This window comes from Rhineura floridana, chromosome 18 (genome assembly GCF_030035675.1).
Source record: "Rhineura floridana isolate rRhiFlo1 chromosome 18, rRhiFlo1.hap2, whole genome shotgun sequence".
Classification (NCBI taxonomy): Eukaryota; Metazoa; Chordata; class Lepidosauria; order Squamata; family Rhineuridae; genus Rhineura; species Rhineura floridana.
In genome coordinates this window covers 27,810,451-27,833,031 of record NC_084497.1, presented here as the reverse complement: position 1 = coordinate 27,833,031, position 22,581 = coordinate 27,810,451, and the positions used below count along the sequence as shown (strand labels likewise).

The 22,581-nt window shown below is 42.1% G+C and overlaps 1 protein-coding gene across 2 annotated transcripts; it reads right to left on the bottom strand.

The window, feature by feature from the left end:
• Positions 1-1,589: 1,589 nt before the first annotated feature.
• CDC42 (cell division cycle 42) lies at positions 1,590-22,580 on the bottom strand. 2 transcript variants are annotated; one of them, XM_061601822.1, is made up of 6 exons: positions 22,424-22,569; positions 11,606-11,747; positions 10,377-10,449; positions 8,794-8,903; positions 8,482-8,679; positions 1,590-2,972 (listed from the first exon to the last, which is right to left on the bottom strand). In XM_061601822.1, the coding sequence occupies exons 2-6, from the start codon at positions 11,708-11,710 to the stop codon at positions 2,883-2,885; spliced, it is 576 nt and encodes a 191-aa protein (XP_061457806.1). In that variant the 5' UTR covers positions 11,711-11,747; positions 22,424-22,569; the 3' UTR covers positions 1,590-2,882. The 2 variants fall into 2 exon arrangements, with proteins under 2 accessions (XP_061457806.1, XP_061457807.1); XM_061601823.1 differs by lacking the exon at positions 1,590-2,972 and adding an exon at positions 4,345-4,449 and having other exon boundaries at positions 22,424-22,580.
• Between the last annotated feature and the right edge of the window lies 1 nt (position 22,581).

Genomic DNA, 22,581 nt, shown 5'->3' with positions numbered 1-22,581 from the left:
AAAATCCCTAGCAAGATTTTGCATACTTACACACAAAACAGAACACACACCAGTTCTTTGTTGGACTGATGGCTGGGGGAAATTCCATTTCTGTTCAATCTGGACTGAAGGCAACTGACTTCCCTTGACAATCCATTCAAATCTACCGTGTACATAGCTTGGTTATATGCACGTGAGCAACTTTTGTTGCTTGAGAGCCTTGCCATCCAAACTGCACAAGCAGAGAATATCACAAACTGTCCTTCTCAGTTCCCTTGTGACTATGAAGTTGCAAAAGTCTAGAAAAGCTTTAAAGATCAATGTGGACAATGCCCAGTAAAGATTAAAAAATCAAGAGCGAGTGAGGGCAGGACATCCAGTGATCAGAGAGGTGGCCCCGAGTACCCTGCTGGGCACTTTATTTCTTACATTTATACCCCACCTTTCTTTCATTGTAGAAACTCAAGGTGGCATACATGTGGTTCCCAGGCAGTCTCCCATCCAGGCACTGACCAGACCCAGACCTGCTTCAGCAAGGTGGTGGCCTCATGTGCCTTCAGACCATCGCCTGGGACCACTTAACTGCCTCCAATGTTTCGTTTCCTCTTCCCATTTAAAAACAATCCTGATCACAAATAACCCCCCTCCAAATTAAGTATGGATCTCACGGTGCCAAGGTTACACTCTCAGCTGGCCTACTGTAGTAAGGCTGGATGTATTCTGCAATGAACAGAACAGGGGCCCTCCGGCTGATGTTGGACTCCAACTCTCATCACCCCAAGCTGACATGGCCAATGGTCAGAGATTATGGGAGTTGTAGTCCAGCAACATCTGGAGGGCCAAAGGTTAGCCACCCCTGGAATAAAGAATTGGCTGAGCTGAGGTCCCTACTAGAGCACACTTACATGAGAAATCCAGCATCAGCACTGCAGTATCAGAGGATGATCAGCTCATAGGCTGAATTGGTATATGCCAGGCCTTGGGCAACTTGCAAAGAACACTGGCGTAAGACAAAGGCATCATAATAACTGGTCATTTTTAAAAATAAATCCACAAAAAATATAGTTGGAGCCAGAAGACTACTCTCACATTCTATACGTAACTCATCCTTGGGATTCTATTACTCTAGGAATTTCTTGAAGATGTTTTACTTTAACTAGGCTTTGAGAAGTGATTTAATAGCTAGAAGCCCAGAGTGCAAGAGGTTATTCATAGACATCCCAAAAGGTTTATTTGTTTGATGTTATTTTACAACCAGAGAACAGACTTCTCTTTTGAGGAAAAACATCACATTCGGAATACGAAATGTAAACCACAAGCACAAACTAAATCAAGGGACATTTTCTTCTAAGCTGAAGGATCCCAAAATGTACAAAGTTAAAAAAACCCCTCCGAAATCCTCCCTACAAGGCAAAAAGAGGCTCGCTCTTTACTGTCTTGGTAGCAATTAGAAATTGTCAGGAAACTACCCTTTGAGCATGTAACTGCCCAAGAAGTCTCCAATCAGCACTAACTTAGGTCCATTAACTTCAGTGGGCCTACTTGAGTAAAACTTAGCTGGATTCAACCCTTAGACAAATCAGGGAAAATAAAAGTATTCTCAGCCCAGCTTGTGAAGATACTTTATGTTTAATACATCTGAAAAATGCATATACAAAGAACTTAAACATGGAAAAAAGCATCAGTTCAACACTAATGAGACTACAAGAATTAGAGTCTGGGGAAATTGAGAAGTATTAATCCAGAGTATAGTTCTGGTAAGATTCTTATTAACACTGGAGTCAAAGACCCTCATATGATCTGTTACACTAAAGCAACCACCTGGGGAGGTCACAGCTGCTGACACACAATGCACTTTTAAAGGTAATTCCTCTACTGGTCCCCAAGGTACCATGCTGAACATCTTTCCCCTCCACATTTTCTCCTAATGAGGCATGTCTCCTTCCCTCTCTTCAAAGAGAACACTGAACCGTTTTGAGGCATAGTCAGCTGGTTACCTTCAACCCTCCATTACAGCAGGCAAAGGCCACGTGGGTGAGTTTCAATATCTCACTCGTGTGGCTGATCAGAAGTTTCTCCTGGCCAAGAGAGGGTCTGGCTGTTAAGGAAATCCAATGGACTGAGCTGACTTGAAGAAGATACAGTTCTCCCCTTTCAATTAATGTCTAATGATGTCAAGTTTTGAAAGCTACAAAAAAAAATAGTAATTGGCAAAGTTAGGTGGGGTTCATGTAGGTGTGTGTGTGTCACAACAAAAAGAGCTTTTGGCTGAATATATAAACAAAGGGCATGTTTACATATTTCATGTTTTAAAGGTCAAGATAGGAATTTCTGGCCTGCATGGAGGAAAGAAAGGGAAACAGATCCAAGGCAACTTCAGAGGAGATGCAGATTAGAAGGATGCACTGCACCCTCTTCAAAGGAGCACCAGTTTGGGGACATTCTCGTTTCCAGAATCTGTTCCAAGGACTGAAGCCTGCTCACCCCCCAGACTGCAAGCTGGCCACAGAAAACCAGAGAATCCAAGTAGCGCCAGCCTAGCCTGATGGGGAAAGGCTTAACGGCCAGAGCCTGAAAGTTAGTCTGTTACAGAGAAAAATCACCACAAGCATGCCTGAATTTTAAAAACAAAAAATTAAACAGTAAACAGAAACCCTAGTACTGATCAGTGTTTGTTGAAATACATCACTTTTTCTTTTTTTAAAAAATTAATCTAACTGAAGGGCACTGGAGAAGAGCACTAACATTTGCATCTCACACAGGGAGCATATGGGAGGAGGGCACACGGCATCTGTCATTATTGCAAAGACAAATGGGAAAAATCTGAATCTTGAGTTTGATTTCAACATTGCTTTTAGTATGACATCAACACCAGCTTTGCAGAAGGGGCCGTGAAGGGACGTTCATAGCAGCACACATCTGCGGCTCTTCTTCGGCTCCGGAGGCTCCAGGGCAGCCAATATCGCCTCGTCAAATACATTCTTTAGGCCTTTCTGAAAAGGGGCAAAGAGAAAGGGGCTGTCTCATTTTCTGGGTTATTAAAAGCAAATTGTGTTTTAAAAAGCCCACAAAGACAAAATTAAATATTGAGAAGAGATGAAGATCCTGCAGCGAAGCAATATTCCTTTCCGGGTATCTGAGATGTTCTAATTGTCTAAACCACATTTGCATATTTAATCGCTTTTTAAAGAACCTAAAAAAAGGAGAGTACCTGACATTTAAAGCCATAAAATAGCGCGAGAACACTTTCCGCAAGCTTAGATATTTCAAGAAATAGAGTGCACGTTCTAAAGCAGTTCCCATGGATGTGTGTGCATGTGGGTGTAGTGTATCACCTCTCATGCTAATGGCAATGCATTATCCCATGTTGAAAAAGAAGTAATGATTCAAGGAAAAGGGGCAAGTGACACCCACTTTAGATTAGCAAGCAAGCAAGAATGGAGAACTCTTTGGCACAAATCAGTCAAGATCCTGTCACGTACCATACGTTACTGAAGCAGCAGAAGTAGACTCAGAAGCAGGAAATGACAGTAGAATCCAAAAATGAGAAAATGAACAGATAGGTATCATAGCGTATAAATGTTAAACTGAAGCAAATGAATGCAGACAGGAATAATGCTTCATCAGACATTTATACAAACAACTAATTTTAATTTTGAATTGTAAAGTACTACAATGGTATGTCTTTTCCTTCCTTCAGACAACAGAAGTCAAAAAGATGTGACTTTGTTTTAAAGAAAGCTTTACATTACACAGTTGCAAGCTTTGAGAATGAATAAAAATGAGTGCTAATATGTCACCGAAAACAGAAGTTAGAAGTCTGTCAAGCAGTAGCAGGTACACTGAACTTCCCTCCCCTCCCACCCAGAGGATCAACGAATACTCCACTACAGCACAAACAGCCAAAGCAACAGCAAGCCCCACTGCACACAGTAAAATCAGAGAATCCTTCACCATTTCAGCATCGCTTGCAGGTCACCATGTCAGATACAATCATCATGCAAATACAGTTAACAGAGCCACAAGAGAGAGAAAAATGAATTGCACATCACTTCTCATTTGGATATAAAAAAAATCTTAACCAGGTTTTCACTTATTCCTCTCCAGTTTAAATTTTGAAATGAGACCCTCAGTCTCTTAGCAACCTAACCCATAAAGCTATAAAAGATCCAGGTTTAAGCGAGTCCAGTTCATGTTCCATAGCCATAATTAATTGTATAAGCAGTTTCCTATCCAAACGCTAATACAGAGTTTGCTCTAAGACATTAAGTAAAGACACAGCTTCTTTCAATCAGGATGGTTTTATTTGTTTTTCAACCAACTTTCTACAGCAGCAGGACAGAGGAAGCAGCAACAAGAAAGGGAAAAGAGGAAACTCTTTTAGAATATACAGCATTTCCGTTTGGGTTGAGTTTCCGGAGGCTCCAGGGCAGCTAGGATAGCCTCATCAAACACATTCTTCAGACCTCTCTATAAGACAGAGGGGAGGAGAGAAAAAATAGTAGCCAGGTTAGAGGATTAGAGAGAGAGAAGCAGACACACACACTCACACAAGCAGATACAAAGAGCACTCGGGATAAAGATGGTCAGCAAAGCAGATTTACTTTGTTAAAAAGTAGATCTTTAAGGGAAAGAGGAATCAAGACAAGCACAGCAGAGGGTTAGCAAGAATGCTACCTGAATAGAAGTCTTCACCCCCGGACGAGTGAAGTATTATACCACGTCTTCCCACAAGGAACCTCCTAAGTTAGAAGAAAGAGCTGGGAAGGAGTTCCTCTACTGTGTTAATGCAGGTGTGAGGAACCTTTGCCCCTCCAGATATTGCTGAACTACAACTCTCATCCACCCCAGCAAGCATGGCCAAGGCCAGGGATGATGGGAGTTGTCGTTCAGCGGTATCTAGAGAGGCAAAGGTTCCTCACCGGTGTTAGTAAAAGCCTCAGAACTGCATGTCCCACTCCAAATGAAACACAATACACTGAGGAGAGCATACTCCTGACACTGACACCGTTACCAAGCAAATCACATGGCAGTTGCTTACCTATAGAGACAGCCTGTTGGCGCAGTTGCAGTCCCACCCATTTCACGTTCTGATGGCACTGCCACTGTGTGGCCATCTGCTTCTGTAGTTAATTTAAGCAGCAAGCCCTGCTCAGTGAAGCACGGACGGAAGAGGACCACAGGCAAGATCTGTGGCCTGATGTAAGATCTGGTTATTTCACAACTTGTTGATGTCACAGGAAAGACTGGGTGAGGCTAGAGCTGTCACAGGGCAGCCCAGCCCAGCAATTCATTCGCTGCTTTCCAGTTTCACTTTGCTACTTATGGGCAGGACACTTCCCCTCCCCACCCACCCCTCCTCACAGTTTGCCAGCTACAGCAATTATGGCCGCTGGAGTCACTGAAGCCAGATCAGACAATCAGAAATGGGAGCTCTAGACAACTATGTGTTCTGGACACCAGGCAAACAAAATAGTTCTGTCTACAACAGTCACTTCAATGCACAAAGCACTGATCTGGAGCAACAGAAGCCCTTCTAAGAAAAGAAACAGCAACTCTGTAACAGATTTGCCACTGTCACAAATTGACAGATAAATATTTGCAACTGAAACTGAAGACACTGGACTCACCTAAATCTACTGTGCTATATGCAACAGCCAATAGGTCAGAGAGACTGGAAGAAAACAGGTCCTGCAAATATGCATCTTACTTGCACAAAGCACACCCCAACCCCAAACAGAGGCATTCTTCATTTATTGGTCTACTTTAGATAATCATCTTGCTTTGAACACTGGTTTCATGGAAAACTTTCACATAAAGTTTTAAGTTACCAAGCAATGGACTAGATATATGTCATAACCAGTCTAATGATTCATAACTAGGCCAAGAAAAACAGCAAATTTCCCAGGACAATGGGTATTTGAAACTTCTAACATTTTTTCTCCCTTTTACAAAGTGAATTATCTGAAGTCAAAGCAATTTAAACCACAAAGAGAAAAGGCCAATTGAAATCAGTGACTCAAGTTTCTCATATATTATTCAGAGAGCTCCTAAACAGTTTCTTGCTAAAGACACCCAAACATGTTGCTCTGTAACTGAAATTATATTGTATTTTACTAAATCATTATTTAGTGATTTTTATTTGGTATAAAGCATCAATTGTTCAATACAAAACCAGTACTGCTTTGCATAAAATGGAAGTAAATTTAACACTGCTGAGCACATGAAGTCAAATGTTTATAACTTTAGAACCTTGCAAACTGTGGATATTAAGTGATTAGAGGTCATGAAATAGGCCTACAAGATCATCCAGGAAGGTAGGTGCAGCTGAACATCCTCAGGAGAGTCAGATAATGGATCTCCTGCAACCAGGGACTAGATCCCAATTCCTGCATCTATAATCATTGGCCAGTCCCATGAGAGAAGTATCAGATTTATAATGTAAATGATCTATTACACCAGAAAGCACTGTTCCTCCCTTGATTTGTTCTTTACAAAGAAAAACAGTTTACATGATCCTGGGTCATGAGTGTGAAAGGGCTGTAAACACAGACTCTACTTTAGATCTAATTTGTTTTAGATCTGTTTTAAAGCAGGTAAAAAAAAACCATTTTACAAAAAAAGTTATTTTTATTCACCATTTTCTCTATAGAGACTTTCCCCCTCAAAAAAGTTTAGAACTCTTAAAGCATCAATACTTATTTTAACATTACATTCCCCTCCTCGGGCACGATCAACTCGAGCAGGAGTCTGATCGAGCCAGAAGAGGAGAAAATCAGCTGTAGCGCACTACAGCTGATCTTCCCTCCTCGGCGCAATCAGCTGGAGTGTGGGAAGCTGCAGCCCCCCCTCCAGCTGATCGCTCTGCTGGCGCCGTATTAGCGGAACACTGAAAAGTGGGGCACCGAGAAGCAGGGCCCTACTGTACAGCCAACTCCAGGCTATAGTAAATAGTAACGTCAGAAGCCACAATGATTGCTGCAAAATAAAAGTGTGTCAGCCGTTCATAAGAGAACAATGAATAGTTTCATCTCAAATTCTTTTTGAAAAATAAGACTGGAATGTTAAATATGTATGTACAGATTCCTGAACTTAATCTCGACCTCCATTTTTCACTCTAAAATGCCAGCATCCCTCTCAAAACCATCCCAGGTACAAGTAAAGGATTCCATAGTTCAGTCTTCACCAACCTGGTGCCCTCCAGATGACTTGGACTACAAGTCCCGTCACCCGCTGCAGCAGAGCCATGCTGGCTGAGGCTGATGGGACTCGTAGTCCAAAATATCTAGGGGGCGCCAGGACAGCGAAGGCTGCCCTACTTGAAGAATTGTGCACAAAAAGCTGGTTAGAATTTCTAGTCAGCATCTGTGAATGGTGGTACAACAAAACTTCAAGCCATGACCCTCACAAAGAAGTGTCTGATCCAGCAATGAATGAGAGCACCTGGTGGCCACAGTTCAAAACTATCCTGTACAAATCACCACCAAGTGATGGTGAAAAGTCATGTCAAACCTTAATGCTGTTCACAGAATTATAATCAGAAATCCATCCAGCCCTATACTTGGTGATGTTAGAATTCTATGTCCAAATAAAACGCTACCCAAGGCACACGTTTTTCGATCTCAGCCACATTTCATATAGGTATATCATTTCTGTCTGCTTTCTTTTCTTTTGCTGTCGCTAAAACTTTAAAAATGATATGTGTTTATGAAAGTAAGTCAGGCACGGCTAGTCACAAATCCCTGAAAGCCAATTTTCTGAAAATGTTTCATAGTTTGGGTGCAATGCCTACAACAGGCAGAAAAAGGTTTATTCAAACCCTTAAGCTACTCATTTGCTTGTGCAAGTTCAGCCTTATTACTCTTTATATGGACCATCAATTGTTCCACTATAACTACCATTCCAGTTCCATACTATCACTAATATTTCACCAAAACACATGCCCTATAAGGGAGTAATCAAGTGATCAAGTACACCATCTTACATGCCAGTTTAAGTTTATGAATGCAGGCTTGCTGTGCATCAAAGGCAGGTGAGAAACACCTCCAATCTGCATGTGCTATGTGGGACTTAACATGGGTTGCCAAATGTGCCCATCCACTTGTTTTAGCTAGTGTTCTGGCATCAGAATTGCTGACACTACCACCTAGGACCCCTATGGAATACCAGCACCCTGTAACGTTAAGATACACAGCTTTATTTACTATCGAATTTCTAATCAGAATGATAATTTAGCCTTTTTTTCACAACAGTATTAACTGTCCTGCCAAGATACATGCTTGTGCTGTATTGTTAATGATAAACATCTGAAAGGTACAGAATAAGTGCAGAACACTTGACAGCAGTTCTAGTACCTTCACATCAACAGTATTTAAATTCTTCACATGTAATCAGAATGAACCCTAGAGAAAGAACTCACCTTCCAAATAGCATGACTGGCTATTCGCCTCTGCTGCTAAGGAAAAAATAGCAGTCCAGACCACAATAAATGAGAAGCCTTACCTGTGTCAGTGCAGAGCATTCCACGTATTTGACAGCCTTCAAGTCCCGTGCCAGCTTTTCGGCAGTCTCAGGAGTGATAGGCTTCTGCTTATTCTTGGCAAGTTTCTCAATTGTTGAGGGGTCATCTCTGAGATCAATTTGGGTCCCAACAAGCAAAAAAGGAGTCTTTGGACAATGGTGAGTGATTTCAGGTACCCACTGAAGAGAAGACAGAATGTAATGGTCACTATGCAAAGTTCAGGAGATCAAACAGCGCAGGACATGTTTTACAAAGCCTTACAGAAATTGGATTTGGGGTCAGGACAAACTCACCTTTTCTTTCACATTTTCAAATGAAGATGGTGAGACCACTGAGAAACAGACCAGAAACACATCTGTCTGTGGATAGCTGAGGGGCCGTAATCTGTCATAATCTTCCTGTCCTATAAAAAAAAATGACATCAGAAGCCTGAGCTTAGGGGGAGCGTATAAATGGACCATCTTTCCAGATAACTATGCAGCTATAAGTATACATAAACTTCTAACACCTATGCTGCACGTTGTTGTTATGTGCCTTCAAGTCGATCACAACTTATGGAAACCCTATGAATCAGCGACCTCCAATAGCATCTGTCGTGAACCACCCTGTTCAGATCTTGTAAGTTCAGGTCTGTGGCTTCCTTTATGGAATCAATCCATCTCTTGTTTGGCCTTCCTCTTTTTCTACTCCCTTCTGTTTTCCCAGCATTATTGCCTTTTCTAGTGAGTCATGCCTTCTCATTACATGTCCAAAGTATGATAACTTCAGTTTCATCATTTTAGCTTCTAGTGATAGTTCTGGTTTAATTTGTTCTAACACCCAAGTATTTGTCTTTTTCACAGTCCATGGTATGTGCAAAGCTCTCTTCCAACACTATGCTGCACTAACGGACATCATTACAGGGGGAAAAATACTACTAGAGATTAGGAACTTCTCTGATCCCAAACAATTTATTATTTATTTATTACTACAAGGCAATGCTGCCATGTAAATTGCCAATCACCCTCTGAGAAGTTGCCATTGCTCCCTGTTGAGCAGAATGTGACAAACCACAACGTCACTAGAACTGTCCGTCTTGCTGATCTGCCACAGCAGCTTATTCATGTACACTACTATATCTATCCCCAGGTGCCCATGTCAGGTGTTTTAAAAGCAAGGACTGGCAGCCCTGGTCACCCTGTGCTTCATCTCCCAACCTAGAAATACTGCGGAGCATCACAGAGACAGCATAAACAGCTACTTCCATCTTGCCTAAATGCAAGAAAGGGAAAAGAGTGCTACCAATATGGTGTTCCTGGGCTGAAATCAGAAACATGCACACTTAATACTCCAACATAATAGCAACATAATGCATAAAATATCCACAAAGTGTGAACTATGCCATTTTATATACGACATATGCCCCCAGTACAATAAGGCTTCCCCCATCCACACAAACTATACTGCATCCTCTTTTCTACTCTTCCCATTATACAGACTGTACTTCTTTTCCTTCACTGTTCTGCTCCACCCTCACCCCCTCTCTTCTCCATTCTCCCAATGCAGGTGCTTCCCAAGTGGGCTCTACCCATTCTACTAGGAAAATAAAGAGTTTCTCTCTCGTAACGTAAACACCTTTCACACCCTCGCAAAATGGTCTGAGCTCAAAGATTGCCTGAGGAAAGGCAAAGAATGCAGGATAGCTGGACAATGACCAGGAGGTGGTGAGCTTCAATTGGGAAATACTACTATGGACAAACAATGAAGTCATATTCTGCTATGTTTGTGTGTACTTGAGAGCTGGAATTTTATTCAAAAAAATCAAAGAGTTTAGGAAAGCATCTAGAAAGCCAAGTCACCTTCTTCCCCCAAGGTTGGCCTTCAAAAGAGAACTTACCTGCTGTATCAAATAGGCCTAAGGTATATGGCTCTCCACCAATCATCACTGTTACAGCATAGTTATCAAATACCTGGGGAATGAGAGACAAGAAACAAACCTCAGAGTCACAACATCACATTCCAAACATGAGCCACACAGTCAGGTAAATCAATAGTCTAAACAAGTGTGAACCTGTGTTCATGACCTAATCAGAAGGCAGAGTCCATCCATCACTGCTGGACGCAATAATATTAAAGTCAGCACACCAGCCAATGACATCAAACTTATGAAAAAGCAAACTATCTTCTTCAAAATTGGCAGTTGGCACTCACATGAAGCATAAAGAATAAAAATGTCTCTAGTCTATTGAAGATCAAATTTAAAAACTAACTGCAACAAGTAGTTAAAACAAACAAAATAGTTTCTATTCTTTTTAAAGTTAAACAGAGTTGCCATTTTAAAGACAGGAACTTTTCCAGACAGGAACTTAATAAAGATTCGAGCTCTTGATGGCATTTTAATGTTCACACCTTAATTCAGATGACATGTTTGCCAACCAATGAAATACACTTGCACTGCATAGGCAAAAGAAACTAAAATGATCTTTACTCAAATGGGTTCATGTCTCAGATTATGGTCAATCAGAGTGGTCAAAGCTGAATGCTTGATCTACTGCACTACAGGTGTGAACATGCACACATTCACAGAACATGATCCTTTCCAACAAGACGCCTTAACTAAAAACATTCAAGCTGATAATTTTTTATCAGAAAAAATGTAAAACTCAGTATCAATATCTAATGATAGTCAATATTTGATCTGTTAGGTTGGAGTCAATCACTAGTTTTGTTTTTTCTACTGCAAAAAAATCTGTTTGAAAGAGGGATCATAGTCTGTGAGTATCTGCATAGTGAGTGAATGGAAAGTGGGCAGGGCAAACTGGAGACTCATCTGATCATCCATATGGAATAAGAACCAATGACCTCAAAAACGAACCTGCAAATTCCCAATTCTACAAGCTAGGAGGAATACTGACTCCCCCAAACAGTCAATATAGATACGAAAACACACAGAAAACAGTGCTAAGCCAACATCATGTTATCCCAAGAAAACTAAAAGGAAATGCACAAAAATCGGGAACTATCCATGTACCAGTATATGCTCTAATTGACAGGGTTATTATTCTCTCTTCTCCATGTTGCACAGAAAAGAAAAGAAGAATAGGAAAAATGTTGTCCTTTACTCACCGTTGGTACATACTCAGAGGGGAATTTATTTGTTGTGTAAGAAATTAGAAGACACGTTTTACCAACTGCACCATCTCCCACAACGACACACTTAATTGTCTGCATAGCTGAAGCTTGCTAGTTTATTAGGTCCCAGATTAATCTAGAAAGAAAGAAAAAGGCAAGTCTCGTTCATATATAACAGTGGGAAACATTTTTTCATCACTATTGCAGCTTCTGTACAAGCCCACCAACAACTTTGGCTAAATTTATTTATTTATTTATTATCATTATTTTTACCCCGCCCTTTTTCCAAAACTGGAACTCACGGCGGCTTCCAGATAAAAGCACACATATAATTAAAAACATACAAAAGTCTAGATTAAAATCAAATTAAACAATTTACAGTATTAAAACCATTCATACATACAGTTAAAATAATTCAAACTCAGTTTAAAATAATACAATTAGGCAACAATAATGCAGCACCCTTCAAGACCTGTCCTTAACAGCTTTCAGTTCCAAAGGCTTGTTGAAATAAAAAAGTCTTTTTTATGTCCCATGGCAATTGGAACAGCTAAATTGTTGAAACAAAATGTCAGAGACAAGAGATTTTCAAAAGGAACCATTTTTCCTCCTCAACATCTGCCAACGAACCCCAACTGCTTATAGCCAGTTCCAGTCAGACTCTAGTTTTGTTTCCTCATCACTTGGTGGCTCAGGAAGCTTTCTTGTGAGCTCAAGGGGCTTTCTTGGTGAAGGAAGCATTGCTAAAAAGGTACTAACAGAAATGTGTCTTTGATTTGAAATGAGATTTAGGAACAAGGAGGAGGAAATTAGCATTTTTGCATGATGTATCTCCATATCATATGGTTTTGTCTATCAAGCAGTGATGTAATATACATCTAGCTCTACAGACATCATTTTTTATCTAATCAGACATGCAAAGTTAATAAAAAGCCTTAAACGTCTTGAGTTTGGAACCTTCAGCCTACATATCCTGCACCACAACTGGAGTCTGGCTTCTAACCACAACCCCTTTCCTTCCTGTTTTACAAGCAGACACCCAGAAGTAACAATAACATTCCAGCCAAGCAAAAAAAAAACACCAAACAATTGATGGCACAAATTAACTACACTTTTTAAAATATGACCAATATCTGCAACATAGGAGAGAAATTGCCTTTTCCACCACCCCTTTTGCCTATTAAGAGACCTATTACATTTAAAGTAACCCTCCAATATATGATTCAGCCCAACATCAATTTCCATCCTTCAGTGTTCGAAATCAATTTTCAGTTAATGAAAGAAGAGACCAACCAGATGCAGCTGCTTTGGCTATTTCCATCGTGAAAGGTTCGTGCTCTTTTCTGAAGATGAACCGTTTCAGCAAGTTAAATATATGCATCTGTCCCCTCCTCACCCACTTTCCTTAAGAAACCCTGAGTTTATTACAGCTAGTCATTTCCTTAATCTAAATGCATTGTTCTTACTTTTATCAGCATAGATATGCACAGATTGATGAGGTCACAACTCCCTCCTACTGCAGGGTGTGTTCTCCTTTGAGTCAACGCAGTTTGCTTTGCTCCTTTTCTAAGTGTCCTTTTCTATGTCTTTTGCAGAGACACACCAGCAAGGAAGTAAGACTGGAAAAGTATTGTGGAAGACTGGATGATAAGGTGAGATGGCACACACCCAGCTTGCGTATGAGCTGTTAACAGGCAGTTTTTGGAAAGCCTTGAAAACACTTGTTAACACCCTCTCATCAAGGTATACCTCACTCAGTAGAGTACTGGTACACCACTATGGCAACACAACTGGAGCCTCACTACACTGGGCTTTCTGAGGCAGCCCCACCTACTTTGAGCATAAGCCCCATCTCACTGTGTGATGCAATTTCAGCAGAGCTTTCCTGACTTTCCTTCCCTCACAAGTGTCACATTTCACCTAGTTCATGAAGCGTTTCTACAAAAATTGGGAAACAGGAGTATTGCCCATTCTAAGACTTCACCACAGCAGGAACCAAGGAAAGCTAGATAGTCCTTCCAACTTTACCTATACTATCCCACAGAGCAAACTTAAATGAACATTCAACGATGATTTCCAGGGTGGTTCAAGTAATTATGCAACCAAGACTAATTTAGATAAAGCTTCCCATTTTGTAATGCAGATTATTTCCTAAACCAAAGTATATACTAACAGCCTGCCATAACTGGTCAAACACATGTACACCTTTGCACAACCTTTATACTACCTAGGAGAGTAAGTGAGAATCTTTACTAATGCAGCCCACATCCACAACTGCCCTCACCAGCCCATCAGTGGCAAATATTTCTTTTCCTCTGGTGAGAGTACAAGATCAAGGAGAGTTTATGCCTGGAGCAACGTGAAGGGTCTCACCAGCTGACTTCAGAACCACTGGAAAATGCCAGGACCTCTCACTGATGCTGCACTGAGCCTCTGAGACGCAAGACTTCTTCCTGCTTTCTGAAACTTAGTGGAACGGGGACAAAACTCTATTCCTTTCCTCAGTTGTGGAGGAGGATGAGGCTCATCTCACAGTTGTGAGAGATCTCGAGCTCAGCATAATGTTAGAAGACTCTGCCCCTTCCGAGGGCAAGGGATCATGACAAGAACAAATTTTAGCTGGCTTACAAAATGAGCCAAATTTTGTTGACCCTGACAGCCGCAACATCCTACTTAGAGAGAAGGATAACTTTGAATTAGAGGACTTCAGTTTGTCTCTTTTGCATACTTGTAAAAGCACGAAGGAAGACCGTTTGCTGCAGAACTACATTTCCAGAACATTCCAGAGATAAGGATTGGTACAGTCACATATATAACCTAAGAGTAAGCATACTTGCGCAACTCAGATAGTTAAAAGGTCTTCAAACAAGAATTTGAGCTCACCAAGGTAAGCTCGGTGGATGATTTTTGGGAACCAGAAATGGGATCCAAACACGAGTGATGAAGTGCCACTGCCCCCAGATCCCAGGGTCAAGCTCACAATACACATGTGACACACACTGTGCCCTATTTATAATGCTTTGATTTCAAAAGGCAAATTTCCCCCATTCATTACACAGAAAAACATGATTAAATGTGTTAGACAGAGGGTCATGGATAAAGTTTTGGAGATTAACAACAGATATAGATTAATTTCAAACGTTTTAATTAAACCTCATAATTCTGGGAGGAACTTTATTTTTTAAGAAAATAAAAATACAGTCCTGATGTTTTTTAAAAAAATATTCATCCTGATACTTGCTTTCATAATTCTAAAGTGAGATGGAAAATCAATTTCCACACATATCACCATCCTGTTCAGATTACATATTCCAAAGAGAATACAAATGGAGGAAACCAGGGAGAGCACTGAGCAGATGCTTTACTTTACAGATGTTCCTAGCAAGCACAGAGCTAACAGACCCCTGGATTATCGATCACAAGAGGTTACTGGTGCCTTGAAAACTAATACACTCACCATGCCCCAAGAAGCTACCTGAATTCCACACACATAAATCAGCTGCACTTTTTAAAAACTCAGTATACTAACTTCTTCTTAACACAGAGAGACAGAAAAAAGAAAGCACTGGGTTCAAACGTTTGAAGCAAACCCCACCTGTAAGCCTACTCAGCCTTTCAGGCCTCACTTGTCAAATATTCCCAGCTCTGAAGCTCTACTTTCCCCCTTTACAACAAAAAAGCATAGGACTATTACATCAGAAGCTAACACTGAACAATTTTTACATTTTTCATGTTACAATGGTTATATATTTGAGAATCGAATTAAAGCATGACAGAGGAGGAGATGGCAAGCAAGCCTGTCTCTTAAGTGAGCCACACGATACTAACAATGAGCAGTCAGTCTAGGGGAAAAAGCCATGAAAATAGCTCCTCATATGACCTATCCTGGAACATATCAGGATCCACCTGCGGACACACAAGTTTGAGAACCACTGGTTTAAAACGGTAATTATAACGTACAGCCAAGACCTATAAAGTAGGCATATATGTTACTAACAGGGTGTAGTCATCCAGGGTCTCAGGGGGTCTTAGACCCTTTGCCTTTTTGGGAGCAGGGTCCCAGCAGGGTCCCTCTATCTCCAGTGGCCTACGAAACATTCAGCATGAAAGGGAAATATGCTAGCCACTGAGAAGAGTTTTCTAACTTACTTACTTCTCCTTTCCTGCTGATTGGAGCCAATCTAAGTGAAAGGTGTCAGCCACTGAGAAGACTCTTTTCAGTAGCTAACATTCTCCCCTTTCATACTGATTGGCTCCTAGGGACACCTGCTGTTGTGAGGGAAGGCATTAACAAGGATTTCATTCTCAATCCAGCAGCAAAAGAAAAAAAGGCAGAGAGCGTGTGGCTGTGACTATCCATAAGTGTCAAAAAAGGAGAGAGTGTGTTGCTGTGACTATCGTGACTATCATGACTATAACCCTGCACATTTGAATTTGCCACTACATTACTGGATACTAACAGTCCAATATAAACACAGGTAAATTTGGGAGTAAATCTCACTAAGCCAAAGATTACAATCCTCAACAGTGTTACATTAATCTAGGTCCCATCAAAATCAATACCTCAAACAAGACACAGCATGTTTTAGGCATGCAACTGAATGCATTGCTTGAAGAATATTTAATTCATATAATTATGAATTAAAAATTATCAAGAATATGATAAGGCTATATGACTTTTTAAAAAGATATAATTGATAAGGTTTACTTTAAACTAAAGTCTCCAATGCAGCACCTGGCATCTGACCATTCCTATTTTATGGTTTTTTGTTTTGTTTTTTAAAAAAAAGTTTTTTTTAAAAATCTTTGGGAGTGTTATCTGTACTTGAGAGTGTGGTCAGATTCTTTTTTTAAAACTGGTTTTTACAGGGTGTTACATGTTTTGCCTATTGTGGGAAGGGTCTGAGCACTGCCCATGTTCTTCTCTGAAACTGGTATTTCGGGGTCCTTCGATTTCCAAATGTGCCTATGGCCAAAAAAAGTTGGGTGCTCCAAAAAATTGCATAAATTGCACAGCAAAGGATTCCTATCAGTGACACACACCCCGCCCCAATTAGGAATCTAGAGCAAGGGTTCCCAAACTATGTTCCGTGAGCTTTATTCAGGTGGCCCACAGCATGTACACATTATTCACATTGATATTTAATTGTATTTTATTGTTCCTTTGACTTCCTACATTGTATCTTACTGTATTACAGTTGGAATGCCATAGAATGCTAATTGTACTCAAGCAAAATACAGTATCAGAAATAAAAGCAGCAATAAAATACAATTAAAATCATACAGCATCTAGCACAGCACATGACAACTGCTACAACAGACATAAAAATCATTAACTGATCTGCCAAGATCCCAAGCAATTCTCAAGTTGTCTGTGAGGAGAGAGAGAAAAGTTTGGAAACACTAATCTAGAGTTTATGCAATGAAGATAACAAGCTAGAAGAAGAGGAAACTGTTAGATCAACAAGCAGAGAAGGACAGCTTGCTGGCTGCTTAGCTACACAAACAAGTAACAACTGTTTTCTCAGAGATGTAGTTTACATGGAAGAATCATAATAGTTAAAACAGTATCTACTTATCCCATCTTTAAAGAAATTCAGCCATCTAAACCAATGTTATTGTAAACAGACAGTACTCAAGGAGTAAGCTGAGATTTGTTCACACCATGCCTAGGTGCCAGTAACATATACAAAAGTCCTCCAAATACCCTATGGCAATCAATGGAATTATTCTGGGTGAACACGGCTGACATTTATCTAACACCATCTAGCATCTGTCTGCATAAATGCACAAGAAATACCTAGGTTAACTTCCCTAGACACATACATTAGGGAATTTGATTTATGGCTAACAGGCAGCGAAGGTCAGATTAAGTGCATAAATTCCTAGCCAAGGAAGGCTACACAAGACAGAGCCCCTATAGAAAGGCAGGTTTTAAATATGCTGTATCTTGCAGTAGTACCATATCACCAATTGTTCCTACCATGAAGGATGCTTCCCAGGAAGCCTTTCCATCAGAAAGTGATATTACATCATTCAATCTATGTTAGATGCTACACAATATATATCAATATCTAATGCTTAGCATAAGAACATGCCCAGTATCAGAAGCAATCAGAAAAACAACCTAAAAGATGTACGCAAAGAGCTTACATTGCAAAATTAAATAAACACAATGGCTTATACGGATGGCCTTTTTGTGCCCAGGCTAGGCATAAAGAACTGCTCATCATACGCATACATCTCATTGCACGCATAAAGGCTTGAACAAAGCCCTGTGTTTCTAGCACAACACTTTTGTGGAGGTGTCCTTCTTCCAGTACAATATTTGTTAACAGGAGGCATGCTGCTGCCCATCTCAATACCCAAATAGTACCACTGACGTATGTTTCCAGAGAAAGTGGTCAGGGGACCAGTAATTCCTTAACATGCAGGGATAAGACTGGTAATAAAGGCCGAAGCTGAGTGGTAGAGCATCTGCTTTTCATACAGAAAGCCCCATATTGAATCCCCACCATCTCCAAATAGGGCTGGGAAAGACTCCTTGCCTTGTGTAGGCAGTAATGAGCTAGATGGCCCAATGGTCTGATTCGGGATAAAGCACCTTCCTATGTTGCTATAAGCCAATATGCTGTTCCTCCACGCACTATCACAAAGTATTAGCTGATCAGGAGAAATTACTATTCCACTTTGCAATGAAACAAAAAACCCTGCGTTTACAAGGCCTCAGATTAGTTGTGCAAAATGCTGTGTATTTTAGCAGAAGGCGCAATTATTTCTGGTAATGACATACACAGATATGTAGATGGCCAAGATGGCAGAAAAGTGTGTACTCTGGACATGCTCAGACACACCCATCCCTTCAACCTCTTCTTGAGAGCCTGCCAACATTCAAGACAGGGTCTTCATCTTTATTGTTTGCGGTCACTGAACAGCAAAACAGGGTCAATAACATCAAAATCTCTTTTGACAACACCATCACTAAGCATGCTGAGCATACACACCAAACACCTTCCCATGTTCCAGGGCCCTCTAGGACCATGGGCCATGCTTGTTGAGGCTGATGAGAGTTACAGGTAAGCAACATCTGGAGGGCCAAAGGTTCCCTATGCCTGCTCTAAAGCAATTCATTATTATCCTGTTGTTGCAGGGGTAGGGAGGAAAGAGAGAGGAGACTGAGGCTGGGAGAGAGTAGCCTTCCTAAGGCTCCCTTGCGCAGAGTTTAAAAGTGAACCAGGGTTTTCTCAACTGATCTCTTTGCCACTCTGCAACACCAGCTGTACACATAACAGTGGAGTACAAGACAGCTCCATATGTAAGTTATTCTGTGTAAGTAATAAATTCTGTCCCATGGGATATGTTTTAAGATGCTTCACTTTTTAAAAAGTGTAACACCAGGTATTGGCACAATAAAGTTATAGGTTCAAGGGACACATGATGTACCTCAATCCCCCCTCTTATTATTGTCATGATACACCAGCCTTGTAAATAAGCCCCAAAAGTTACTAACCTTTTTAGAATTTGTGTACTAGATGGGCTAGTGGCCTGTGTTTCCAAGAGCCCCTCAAAGCAGGCTATTAAAACGACTGCCTTCTACCACATGGGCTGGCAGAGAATGACCCTATTGCTTCTTCACCCGCTTGCTTAGTTTCTCTGCTGGCCAGACAAGGAGGCTTCCCCTTTCTCCATGGCCAACATGAACACAAAGTTGGCTGGCAGAAGAGTTGCAGAGCTATCCATCCCTCATCTGCCCATCTATTCATCCCCCTGCATGGAATTCCTTACTGCCCAAGGTGACCAGGTGAGCTGCTAAAAATGCAAGGCTAAGATACGATACCACTACACTAACAATCTAATAAGTATTTATATAATATGTGTAGATTGCTGGCGTTGATTAGTGAAATTTTACTGGTACTGTAGCACAAATTTATAGTATTTTAATGCATTTCACATTACCTCACCAATAAGTGGGTCATTATCACCATCATTCCCATACTATGAATGTGGGGGGAGAAAGAGGTAAGTTCAAACTAGGCAAGATCTGTTTTGAAGCTCAGTCATGTAGCTACTGCACTACACAAATCCTTAAGATAGAACAGAATTACAGCTCCCATATTGCAGATACGATTATATCTAGCAATGCCTTCAGCACACTTCACTTGTATTAACTTGTTGCAACCCTAGCAACAGGTCAGTACTACCCTAATTCTAACATTCTGTTGTACCAAGGTGTAACTAAGATAACCACATATCCATCCCACCCTTTCTCCATTATCTTCCTTGTGTCTCTTTCTATATTTGTTGAGCCCTCAAGGGCAGTAACCGGTCTCCCCCATTTCTTCATTAAAAAAAAAGTATGCGTGGATAGCAATAATATTTCTGACTGAGTGGGTGAGGCAGGAAGGGAGGCTTGTCTATGTGCCACCTAGCAAGTTCATGGCAGTGGTGCACAATCCGAATCAGGGATGTCCTAAATCAAAACTCGTCTCTTAGCCACTGGTATTATAATTTCCATACTGCAGATTTGGGAGGGGAGATGATGTTCAAGGTACTCCACATGCATTAACTTGTGGCAATCCTGGTAACAACCCTATCAATTATGCCAGCGGTATTAACATCCCTTCCCAAATATCACCGATGGGGGAGGTCTTAGGTTCGAGCAGCTTCATCTAAGGCCACCTAAGGAGATCCTGGCAACAGAGACAAGATTTGATAGGGGAGATTATAGAAATACTTCCTGATTGGTGGCTAAGCCTCTCTGCTGATCCACTAGCTTTGGAGGCATGGGGGAATCTCAAGTCAGGGGGTATCACATAAGGTAGTCCAGTATTATGATTTTCATACTGTAGACAAGAGAAATAAGTAACATTGGGTTGGGCCCAGACTAAGTTAGCTGCACTTAGTTCACAACGAAATCAACAAAACTTAAGTCACATCATGACTATCTTGCCCCATGAATTTAAATGCAACTGCTCTAGACTGCATGCAACCCACAGCATTTAGAGTTCACAGCACTTCACACCCAAACTTACTGCAATCCTAGTTAAGAGGTCAGTATTGTTACCTTTATCCCCTGTTGTAGCCAAGACTGAGTACGAAATAACTGCATGTTTCCCCCATCCTCCATTTCCCTCTACATGTTGTCTGTCTCCTTTCTGTTTTCCAGATTGCAAGCTTTCCACTTATTCTTGATCCCAAAATGGAAATATTTATTTATTTATTATTTAAATAGACTGCCTTCAAGTCGATTCCAACTTATGGCTACCCTACGAATAGGGATTTCATGGTAAGCAGTATTCAGAGGGGGTTTGCCATTGCCTCCCTCTTAGGCTGAGAGGCAGTGACTGGCCAACCTGTCAACCTGTCCCCTGCTACTCTAACCTGCCCTTGGGCCTGTTTTCCATACTGCAAACCTCTTACAATACAGAAAAAAAAACCCTCTTGCCCTCTGGAAGCTCCAACGGGAAGCCCACAAACTCTCCTGCCTGTTAGCTACACTGCAAACCCCTCAGGGCAAGGACTCATCTTCCAACCCCCTATAAGCTCTGGGGAGTGGGGAGATCGTGGACACATCCCACCAAAATCCCCTTGTCCCCCTCCGGCTTGTTCCCTACACTGCAAAAGTGATGGAAGCAGGCATCTGCCCACTCCTCCTCCACTGTAAGACCCCCAGGGGCAGTGACTTACCCTCCTGCCCTCTGTAAGCTCCTGGGTGGGAGGGGAGGGTAAGGACATGTTCCACAGAAGTGCCCTTTTTGCTTGCCCACCACCCATATATTTCCTACATCCCAGGCCTGTCAAGAGGCAGAGGCCTGCCCCCTCACTCTCTGCAAGCCCTTTGGGGAGCAGAGACCTGTCAGCTCCTCTTTTGTAACCCCCCCGGGGGGGAAGGACCAGAGGGGGAGAGTAACACATTCACAGAAGCCCCCCTTTTCCATTCCCCTCCCCTCTCACTTCTGTCTGCTCCCTACAGGGCAAGCCTTAAAGTAGCAAGAACTTGCCCCCCACCCCTGCCAAGGTCCCATCCATAAGCCCTTTGGGAAGAATTCTCTCCCTCTCAGCAGAAACTGGTGTAAGGCACCACTGGAGCCTCAGGACCCAGTCAACATCAAGGTGGGGAGAGTTTTTTTTCGGGGGGGGGACGTTATCAGGTATGCAAAGAGTGTGTGTAGGCGACAGAGAGAGAACTCGAGGAAGAGAAAGAAATGGGTTAAAAAAGAGGGAGGGGCCGAAATGGGGGAGTGAAATAAATGGGTTAAAATGGGGGAGTGAAATACCAAAGGAGTTAAAATGGGGGGGAAGAAACGGGTTAAAATGGGGGGAGGGAAAGAAATGGGCTAAAATGGGGGGGCGAAAAAAATGGGGGAAAGAAACGGGTTAAAATGGGGGGAGGGAAAGAAATGGGGGGGCGGCGAGAGGAAGCAAGACCCGGGGGGTGATAGGCCAGCAAAAGAGATGGGAGGAAGCTGGCTGGGCTGGCACGGACATGCCGCCCAGTATCCGCCCTGAAGCGTGAAACACCCCCTCATATGGCGCCCCCCTCCCATTTCAGCCCCCCTCCCTTCCTCCTCCCTTCTTCCTCCTCCTCACAGCACTTCCGGTCGCCCCTCCCCCACCACCTCCCTCAAGAAACCGTTTTTTCCCTCTTCCTCCTCCTCCCCCACCCCGAGAACGAGGCGAGCGGAAGAAACGAGACAACGGGAGACCCGAGACGCCCCACCGCTAACAGGCCACCCAGCCGACCCGGCTTGCGGACCGCGGGCCCCAACCGGGCTAGGCCGGGTCGCCTTCGCCTCAAGCCTGCACCCTTACCTCACGGAGCTCGCTCTCCTCCGCCGGGCGTTGGCAGCTCGCTGCGGGGTCTCCTCGGCTGGGCAGCAAGGGCGGGAGGAGGGCACGGCTGTGCGCGCTGACGTCACCGCGTTCCCCCCCTCCGCAGAAGGCGGAGCCTCAGGGAGTTGAGGAGTTTT